The following is a 10195-nucleotide window of genomic DNA, read 5'->3' as shown; positions in this document are numbered from 1 at the left end:
CTCATCAGAGGTCACCACCTAGGAGTGTGCTGGCAGCCACATCTTCTCAGTAGCTCACTGGGAGCCTGGTTGGCAAGGGAGCCCAGCTGACTGCAAACCCTGGAAAACAAAGCTTGCTCCTGCTTTGCTGTTTAAAAAAGAGAGTACCTGAACCAAGTCACACAAATCATTATTTATTTCCTGGGGCCTAATTGTCACTTATTTTGGTAAAAAGGGCACAGAATTGCTCATTTAGTTTTGAGCCCAAATTTTTCTAAAACCGGATCTGCGAAGCTCCGTGTGGGAAAGCCCAGAGCAGCACAGACGGTCAATTGAGCTTAAGATGGCTTCCAGAAAATGTGCAATGATTGTCGGCTCCCTTTCTCTCTCCTGAAAAAAGGTTTGAAGTTTTTAAAAAGTTTAAAAGTATTTTTTTAAAAAGGGATAAGAAGGTCTTGACTGAGAAGGCTAGGGTTGGAAAGGAGGGGTGCTGGGTGGGATATGGTCCCTGTCCAGGCCCCCCTGAAAGAAGTGTGCCCGTGTCGGCTGTTCCCAGGTAGGCAGGATGTGGCCCATGCCCAGTACCAGCTGAATAAATAACACCCCATGGGTACAGTGTCTCCAGATGTGCCTGGGCTCAGTGAGAAGGAGGGGGACAGGTTGGAGCCCAGGGGTGTCGGCAGAGGGCTTGTCCAGAATAGGGGCCATGGAGGCCTCTGAGGGGCCTCTCAGGCTAGCCTGTCTGGCCTGGGACATGGGCTCAGAGAAGAGGTTGGGCCAATGCCAGGGTTCATTTCCATAGGGGACAGCAGGCTCTCTCCAGCCTCCATGGATGAGGCTGGACTCAAGGTGAAGCGGTCCCATCGCTGCTTTCAGGTGGCTTGCTGGCCTCCTTGTCTGCGGTGCTGGCCTCTGCCTGACCTTCTGGAGGAGAGAAGGAAGAGTGCATTTTCTCAGGCACTTTTACACACATGGAAAGCACAGAAGGGAACGGCTGGCAAGCTGATAATGGCGGCTAGCCCGGTGGAGTAGGATGAGGATGATGGCGGCCAAAGGGGACTTCAGCCTGCACTGTAATATCTTACATCTCACCACATAAATGCAGTGTCACTAGTGAAATTAAAATTCAATTCGAGCCAGGTGCGTGGTGGCGCACCCAGTGACTTGGGAGGCTGAGACAAGAGGATTGAGAGTTCAAAGCCAGCCTCAGCAGTGGTGAGGCACTAAGCAACTCAGTAAGACCCTGTCCCTAAATAAAATACAAAATAGGGCTGGAGATGAGGCTCAGTGGTCAATAGCCCCTGCGTTCAATCCCTAGTACCACCCCTGCCCCCAAAAGAAGAAGAAGAAAAGGTCAATTAGAGGTCAGGATTGTGCACCAGTGCTAAGAGCACAAGACAAAAGGCTAATGAGGGTCAATGCACCTGCGCAGTTTCCCAGAGGGAGCAGGTGCCGGTACAGGTGCTCAGCAAATGGGAGCTGGTCCTGAAGGCACTGAACCAGGCCAGCTGAGGAGTGCCAGGGATGGCCTGCATCACGGATTGGGGGTCTGATGGCACATCCTGGTGTGCATCACACTGCTGGTGACTTCCCCGATTCCCTCACCCCATCCAGCTAGAAACCTGGGCTGGGCGGGGATGAGGGCGGCAGCAGCCTAAGGAGCCACTTGTGCCATGAGGCGGGTGTGAGCTGGGTCTCCTGACTCCCAGCTGCTTTTGTCCCACTGTGGAAAGTGGGAGGGGAAGGCCCTGCCAGCACCCCCTTCACCAGCAGCGGAGGTGAAGTACCATTCACTCCCAGTACCCCCAGTCTCTGTGTCCCCGCTAGCAGGGGCCCACACAGGGCTGGTGTGCATGCAAAGCTCAGTCAATGGTGCAGTTTGTTCTTTTCAATATCGAATGAACCCAGGGCCTCCACGTGTTAGGCGAGTCCTCTACTACTTAGCTCTACCTCCAGCCCCAGTGACGAACTGTGAAAAGTCACCAGGTGCCCTCCAAGCTAAGGGCCTGCACGCAAATATAGTCCCATAGGACACACTTCCATCTAGGGCTCTCAGGCTAAGCCCCACCTGTGACTAAGGAGATCCCCCCCCCCAACTCTATGCTAAGTTTTGGGCTCTGCACGGGCCCTTTCCCACACGATCCACATGGCGACCTGCAGGTGCAATTATGGTTATGATGCGTGTGAAAAAATGTGGCTCAGAGAGGTGAGCTGCCCTGCCTGGATCAGGGTGGAGAGCACCTGCATGCTGCCAGAGCTGGTAAAATCCACCCTCTAAGAGCACAGTGCTCTGCAGTCCACCAAGGCCAAGGTCTGCATGACCTCACCCTGCCCTCAGGCAGCTTCAGGACAGGAGTGCTAGTTAGGTGGTGACTGTGTGGGCAGAAGGTGGCAGTCTGGCTCTCCAGCCAGTTCTGACCTCTGCCCCCAGGTTCCCTTACATCCTGTGATGGGATCTAACAAGGGCCTGGCCCTTCAAGGCTCCTCTGGCCTCCAGAAGCCTGACCAACTAGATGGCACTTTAGGTGACATTTCTACCATGTGACACCTTACTTGGCTCTGAGCTTCCTGCCCTGGCGAACAGGTCCCCCCTGTTCTCTGCTCTGCTATTCCTCTGCTGTGGGACCTCAGACAAGTCACTTGATCTCTTTAAGCTCTGCCTCCTGAGCTATAAAGCAGGATGGCGACACTCCACTCAGACCACAGGGGCTGGGGCCGTCCACAGTCATCTGGCATGTGGGACTGAAATAGGCTCAACCATTGGTGGCTTCGTCTGTGCCAGCCTTGGGTCCCTGGCCAAGAGAAGGCTCTCCAGCACTTCCTGTTGCACTAGCACCCCTGGCCTCCCTCAGGAGCAGCTGCAGAGTGGGATCAGGAATGCTGACCATGGAGGGCAGACACTGGCTTCTCCACGCCTGGCCTGCTGCTTCTCTCATTATTAGGCATAATAAGGAAATATCTGTGCTCTCTACATAAGAAATACCAAGAAAGACGGAAGGTTTGTGCACAGCTGCTGCCTGGGCTAACATACATGAGCAGGCCCCAGACTTGGGGAGGCCGGGCAGCTGCAGCTTCTTCCCAGCCCTAGCTGCAAATTAGCCTCCTGGAAGCTTTAAGCAGGAGAGGCTGCTCTGGGTCCCAGCATGGGCCTGTTGGGTCAGGACCTCTGAAGTAGTGCTTGGAGGCTCTGACTCAGTGAGTCCCGGGACTTAGCTCAGTCCAGACCCGCCTGATGACGCTGCTCACTGAGGCCTCCTGTGAGGGATCTTGGACAGTCACTCCTGCCTGGACTCCACTGTGAGTGCTTCACATTCTTACAATGTTCTGTCCTCATGTCTCCTTCCCAAAGGTCAGTCACTCTGGCAGACAAATGTCATATACTTAAGGACCCAGACACTTCAAGGATTCTGAGTCAGACAGTACAGACCATGTTAGAAGGACCTGGGTGCATGGCAGAGTAGCCACAAGGGCTGGAATGGGGGGGGGGGGCAGACAAAATTTACCAGAGCTGAGGGGGAGGACACAGAAGCCTTTAGGGAGCCCCTGGCAATGCGCCCAGCATGACAGTTGAGCATGCTGTCCGTTCAGCTGGCAGGGAGCAGCCATTGAGTAAGCATCTTCCACGTGCTGACCACTGCCAGGCACTGCAAGCACACTGGAGCAGCTTAGTGCAGGGGTGGGGGGGCAGCTGTGGTAAGGGGTCTAAGGAGGTTGCCCACACAAGGGGGCCTCTCTCTGAGGGGGATGTGGTCAGGCAAGGCCTCTCAGCAGAGCAGGTGTCTTCACAAGTGAGAAGCAGCCAGGCAGGGGAGGAAGGAAGAACCAGACAGAGGAGCTGATAGGGCAGTTTTGAAAACAAAACTTTTTTCTGTCTGGATAGGGAGGAAGTGAGAACTGAGGCTGAAGAGGGGAGCAGGATGGCAGCTGAGGTGGCGTCCACACCTGGGTAAGGCACTTGGGCCACATCACCAGGGAGAGCCTGCAGACCTTCAAACAGGAGGTGTGGGTGCGTGGGGTTCCTGCAGCAGGGGTCAGGGGTTCTTTCTCGAGGTAGAAAGACTATCAGGATGACCCTGAGCAGGCCACCCAGCAAGTTAATATAGTTCCCTGGGCCTCAGTTTGTCCACCTATAACATGAGAGTTAGGTTCTGAAGTCTTCTGTTTTGTCCCTGTAGGTTATTTCTGGGCAGCAAGGACCAAGAACTCTAGGCTGAGGCTCTACAGAGCTAGGCAAGACTATGGCTTCCTCCTGGCCTCCTCACACCCACTCCCACCCCTCCCCCAGCTTGTTACTGTAGCCAGCAGAGTTCCTTCTAACCATCCTATAAGCATTGCCCTGGAGAGGTGGGTGCAGATAGCCCAAAGCTCCAATGCCCTGTGGGAAGTGATGTGATAGTCACGACCTTGGCCTTGGAGGTGCTGTGGAAGCCTTTCTCAGAGGAAAGGGCCCTGGCCAGGGCAGGGGCCAGGGAAGGCTTCCCAGAAGAGCCCAGAGCAGACAGGTTGGACCTGAGCCCAGCAGGGTTTTCTGGGAGGATGGAGGGAGACACAGAGGAAGTGGAGTGTCCCAGACAATACTTGAATGGTACATGTGACCTTTCCTCTGGGCCTTTCTTGGCCTGTGGTCACCAAGCACCTGCTGTGTGCCAGGCAGAACAGGCCCCTGCTATTTCGGAGCTGCTACAACAAATGAGACCTTGTCTGAGGGTGAGGAGAGTCACATGGCTGGGGAGGAGGCTTTAGCTGTTAGGGGCGCTTTTCAGAGCATCTGCCCTCTTGAGCTTGGGACCAAGGACAAGAGGACAGCAGCCCCAGCTCCAGGAGAGGGGAGGGAGATGTTCTAAGCTGAAGATGGGTAGAAGGGACCCTGCTGGCTGTAGGGGTGGGCTGGAGGGTGGGGGAGTGGGTACAGGGAGGCCGAGAAGTGGGGTAGTGGCCAGCGCCCAGTGGAGGGAGCTGAATGTATCCTGGAGGAGAATGACAGGACCGGTGAGTGGACTGGGGAGAGGGAAGGGAAGTGCCCTGGATGCCCGGCCAGGGAGTCTCTGGGGCCTGAGATGCTGGCACTGCCAACCTAGAGACTGGCTGGTCTCTGCCACTGTCAGCAGGACTGACTGGAGTGCAGCTGCTTCTCTGAGGAAGAGGGGTAATCTGGGACGCGGGTGCCAGCCTCTCCCCTGCCAGGACCACTGGATCTGACCTGCCCCCTCAAGTGCCAGCTCGCCCATGTCTGCAGCCAGCTTCCGCATGCTCACAGCCTCTGAGTCACCCTGGATGTCAGGGACGGCATTCCGACGGCCTGTCCGGTCACAGGAGATGAAGTCCGAGTAGGAGGACTCGACCTCCATCATGCCTGTTGCATCGCTCCTCGGGCCTGTGGGGACAGGGGGCAGGAGGGCAGAGGTGAGGCAGAATGACAGCTACTGCCTTTTTCACTGCAGACAGAGCAGAAAGCACAGAAAATACAAAAAACAAAATCAGCCACCTATAACCCCCGACACAGCCAACCACCACCACCATCTCAAAGAACACAGCCTTTATTCTAAGGAAACATTGACACACTTATCAGTATCATGTGCCAGGCACTGGCTAGGTACTGTAGATGTAGCAGCAAACAAGTTGGCCATGGTCCCTGCCCTCACAGGGCTTATGATCTACCAGAGGCGGCATCCAACTACCCAGCACCTACATCAGGACCACAGTGCGCAGCCCTGTGAGGGAGAATGCAGGGTGCTGAGTGACTGCCAGGACCTGACCAAGGCTGGAGTTGGCAAAGTGACATGAACAGACATTTAGATGAAGAGTGAGAGGAAGAGCATCACAGAGAAGGAACATCTTCTCTGTGATGCACCTGTGAAGACTCTGAGGAAGGAGGGTATGGTGGGCTGAAAAGCAAAAGAGCCAGCAGGCTGGAGAATGGTGGGGCAGGGCCACTGGGGACAGTGCTGAGGTGGGCAGGGGTCAGACCACATCTGAAACTTGGACTCTGAGGGGTATCAGGCCAGGTTATGAATGATTAGCTGTGCGTTTCAAAGATGACTCAGGGTTCTAGCTGGAGCTGGGCCTGGAAGGAAGGAAGTTGGGAGACTTCCGTGGATTTCCGGTACAAGAAGACAATGGTGGAGCAAGGCGGTGGCGAGGCCGACTTGAGATGTAATTTGGAGGACAAATCCATAATAGTTATTGTTTGATGGGGAACTTAGGTTGCGCTTGAATAAGTAGGTGGACAGCAGTGTGGCTTCCTCAACAGGGAATGTCAGCAGAGTATCTGGGGAGTGAAGGCGAGTTCTGGGGGTGAAGTTAAGAGTTCTAGTTAGTGATGCCAACCTTGTATGGCCTGTGAGCCCTCCCAGAGGACAGGGGGAGTAGATACAGGGACCAAAGGGGCTGGCGCTCAGAAGAAAGATGGGGTATAAAGGGAGGAAAGAGATGAAAGAAGAAATCATTACTATTGAGATGGGGACTAACAGCCCTCGTGGTTGAGGAACAGCCTAGGAATGAGAAGAAGACAGCCACAGCTGTAAAGAAGAGCCATATACATTAAGAAGCATATGGCCCTGGGCTTGAAACACACCCCAAAAAAATTATCTGGGGATCATACTACACATTGTGTTTTATAGCCTATTCTTTGGAACAAAGACCTGACCCTCTCTGAGCCTCTAGTTCCCCATCTGTAAAACAAAAGCAGGGCCAAAATTCTGTGTAAGGCGATTCCCCTTCTATCCAGAAGATGGCGCACCTTGCATATCTTTCTTTGCTGCCTGAGGGGTGGGGGTTCAGGCTCCTCCTCAGCTAAAGAATTCCCAGAGGCAGTTCCTTCTGTAGGTCACAGTTTCACTTCAACCCTCTCCCTACGGGGAAAGTGCTCAAGTCTTCATATCACGAGAATGGGCTGCTGTAATAATGGTAACAATAGCATAACCACCAGTCCAAATTATGAGGACAATGCTAATAATAGCAAAGGTAGTGTGACCAGGAATTTATGCTTTGTATATTTCACTTAATGGCTGGCACAGCGTCTGAGCTAAGTTTACAAGCCTGAATGGGAAGGGCCTCAGCAGACCCTCTGGGTCCTAGGCCTAGGCTCTGCTCCCCTGTACCTGCTGCTCATGGGAAGGGTCTGACCCTGTCACACCACTATGTCCCCTGAAGCCTCGATTTCTTCAGCTCTTGTTCTCTGGTTAGAGTCAGCTCCATGAAAACAGGAAGCTTCTCACCATGCAAACAGACAGGACCAATCCCAGCAGCTGTGCTCTGGCTGCTCCATCCCTGCACCCTCCGCAGAGCAGCACCTGGGGGAGAGCAGCTGCTCTGTAACCGCTCCCAGGATCACATTTCATCTGTCTATCCATCCAGGCATCCATCCAGCCCCTCTGCCACCACCTCTCTAGGGATGATGGACTGTCTCCGCCTCAGGACCTGGGAAAGGCCTGCAGAGTGCTGCTCTTCTTGTCTGGTATCTCCAGGAGGATACCTTGGGATGGAGTTACAAGCTCATCTAAAATGCTAGCCTCACTCCGCGACAGACACCCTGGGGCTTTGTCCCGCCTGACCCTACAAGCTTCCCAGGACAGAAAGCTGCCCATCCTGGCACAGAGAGGGCACTCTGACAAGCTCAAAGCCCAGTCCTGGAACACACCCACCAAGCCATCTGGAGCTCACTCAGCTGCCCCCTCCCCATCTCTGCAGGGCCCTGAGAGCCCTCTGTTCCAAAGCACCAGTGTATCAGATTCTCATTTCTCTTACACATTTGTGCTCATATGTGCTCATATTCTGCTCTTTAAAGTTAAAAGCAAATGGGAAAATAAAAGAAAGAATCCTCAGAGTGGGATATTGTGCCAGCAAATGGTCACTCTCATTTTAGGGGTTTTGTTTTGTTGCTTGGTGCTGGGGTTGAAACTCAGGGCGTCACACAAAGCAAATGGTTATTCTCAAATCCTGTCATTGAGAGTGTAAACTACCAAGGACTTCTTTAAAAATGGCTTAACAATAGGAAACAAGAAACCTCAACTTTCTTAATATCCTTGAGCCATTAAGTCAGTTTATAATAATTTATTATAAGAAAATAATCCCAGTTGTGCATGAAAATAAATGTACAAAGATGTTCATTGCAATAATATTTAAAATTCCAGAACAACCAACTATAAAATGGAGAAATATATAAATATGCTAATTTATATTCAAATGAAGTATCATTCAGGTATTATGATGTTTGTGAATTTTTTGGGGGGAGGTACCATGGATTAAACACAGGGGCGCTCAACCACTGAGCCACATCCCCAGTCCTTTTTATTTTTTATTTTGAGACAGGGTCTCAATAAGTTGCTTGGGGCCTTGCTAAGTTGCTGAGGCAGGCCTTGAACTTGCGATCCTCCTACCTCAGCCTCTCAAGCTACTGGGATTACAGGTGTGTGCCACCATACCCAGCAATATTTTTAAAAGATATGAGGAAATCTTCACATATATTGTCAAATGGGAAAAAAAGCCTCAATTGTACAATCACATATTTAAATTGAGTAATTTTTAAATCTTTTATATTAAAAATTTTTTACATAAAAGCACTCATATCATTTTTAATTAATTAATTAATTATTGTGGTTCTGGAGACTGAACCTGGGAGCTCACACATGCTGTCATTGAACTACCTCCTTGGCCCCCAAATAATTTTTGACTATGTGTGAAAGTGGCATAAAGCTCAAAGGGTACAAGAGGAAAGACACAAGTATTCAGAATCCTCCCAGCCTACCCCAGACACCTTCCCCACGCAAGCCCTTTCTTAGATCCTTCCAGTCTATGACATCTCCAAATTCCCTCCTTCTTTCCTTCCCTTTTCTTTTATTGAAAACAATATTTTATTTTCCATCATTCTTTTTTTTCAATTAAAAATATGTTTTAGAAACAATCTCAAATCACCTTGAAACCACTGTAGTGTGATTGTATCAAGACACTGGAAATAAATCCTAAGTCCTTATAGAGCTAGATTGTTCTTCCTATTGGCTACAGGGTATTTTGTTGTCTCTCTACTGTAGACTGATTTAATCTCTTTCCTACTGATGGACTTTTAAGAAAAATTCCTCTTGGTTCATTTTGTGCACTAAAACAAAATATCTGAGGCTGGACAATTTATAAGGAACAGGAATTTCTTTCTCTCAGTTCTGAAGGCTGGGAAATCCAAGATTGAGGTGCGAGCATCCTCAATTTCAGGGTTTTGAGGTGATGGTTGCTGTCTGCTTCCAAGATGCTGCCTTGATTGTTGTGTCCTCCGGAGGGGAGGAACAGTGTGCCTCACATGTAGGAGGCAGGTAGAAGTGACAAAAGAGGCAGCCCCCCCAAGCCTTTTATAGGGGCATCTAACTCACTCACAAGGAGGGGTCCTCAGGGCCTTCCTCTCCACAGGATCACAGGGCAACACCTGGATGATGAACAGACAGGTGCAAAGCACAGCTTTCCCTTCACTGCTCTGTTTCATGGGTACCCTTATCCATGACATTTTGTATGGGTTTGTTTGTGACATGAGGGTGACAAACAGAAGCTGGTTCCTGTAGTCTGGGCTGTTCTCGCCTGCTTACCAGTCGGGCGACTCTGGACAGCTCCCCTCACCTCAGCAACCTGGGAACAAAGCAACAACCTGTGGCTCACGAGATTAAGGAGACAATGATGCTCCAGAGCCTGGTCAGGTGGGGGAGCGGAAGAAGCACGTGCGTGATTAATAGAACATTAGTCTCGTCCACTTGAGGGGGGAGAGACTGGGGAAACTGACCTTCTGATGCTTTTCCTCTGTGCTTAAAGGTGCCATTGAGACCAGAACCTATGGGTCCTTCTTCAGTGCCTCACTGAGACCCTTCCCCTTGCCCAGCTTCCTTCCCCACATCTAAATAAGGAAAATTGAAATGTGAGCTTTAAGTCCCTCTCCCAGCCTTGCCAACTCATTCATTCACTGACCACTAACATCCTCTTCATGCCTGTGCCAGGTGTAGGACACACCGGAGCCCAAACAAGACATTTATAGCCTGCGGCTAGAAGAAGGTAAAGAACAAGTAAATTCCTCAATTGTGGCAGATTATGACATGTGCGATAGAAGGACAGGAGAGTGTTCTGCTGTGTGGATGGTTTGGTTAGAGGTGGCATGGTCAGGGAAGGCCTCCTTGAGGAGGTGACTTTGAGCTAAAATGACAGAAAAGGTAGAGTGAGCCAGGAGCCAATCCAGGCAGAGCCC

The 10195-nt window shown here is 51.4% G+C and overlaps 1 protein-coding gene across 10 annotated transcripts in view; it reads right to left on the bottom strand.

Moving 5' to 3' along the window:
- Positions 1-157: 157 nt before the first annotated feature.
- Positions 158-10195, bottom strand: part of Pkig (cAMP-dependent protein kinase inhibitor gamma) — an 86720-nt gene continuing 76682 nt past the window's right edge. For all 10 annotated transcript variants that reach the window (XM_046432953.2, XM_046432954.2, XM_058575621.1 and 7 more), the window contains 2 exons: positions 5180-5353; positions 158-903 (listed from right to left, as the gene is read on the bottom strand). In XM_046432953.2, coding sequence (XP_046288909.1) covers positions 824-903; positions 5180-5330 — 231 coding nt within the window. In that variant the 5' untranslated portion in view covers positions 5331-5353 and the 3' untranslated portion in view covers positions 158-823. The remainder of the gene's footprint in view (positions 904-5179; positions 5354-10195) is intronic.

This window comes from Marmota monax, unplaced genomic scaffold, assembly GCF_021218885.2.
Source record: "Marmota monax isolate L192 unplaced genomic scaffold, Marmota_monax_Labrador192_F-V1.1 WCK01_AAM20220418_F8-fsc00014, whole genome shotgun sequence".
NCBI lineage: Eukaryota > Metazoa > Chordata > Mammalia > Rodentia > Sciuridae > Marmota > Marmota monax.
The sequence above is the reverse complement of the archived record's forward strand: the minus strand, read 5'-3'. Positions and strand labels throughout refer to the sequence as shown.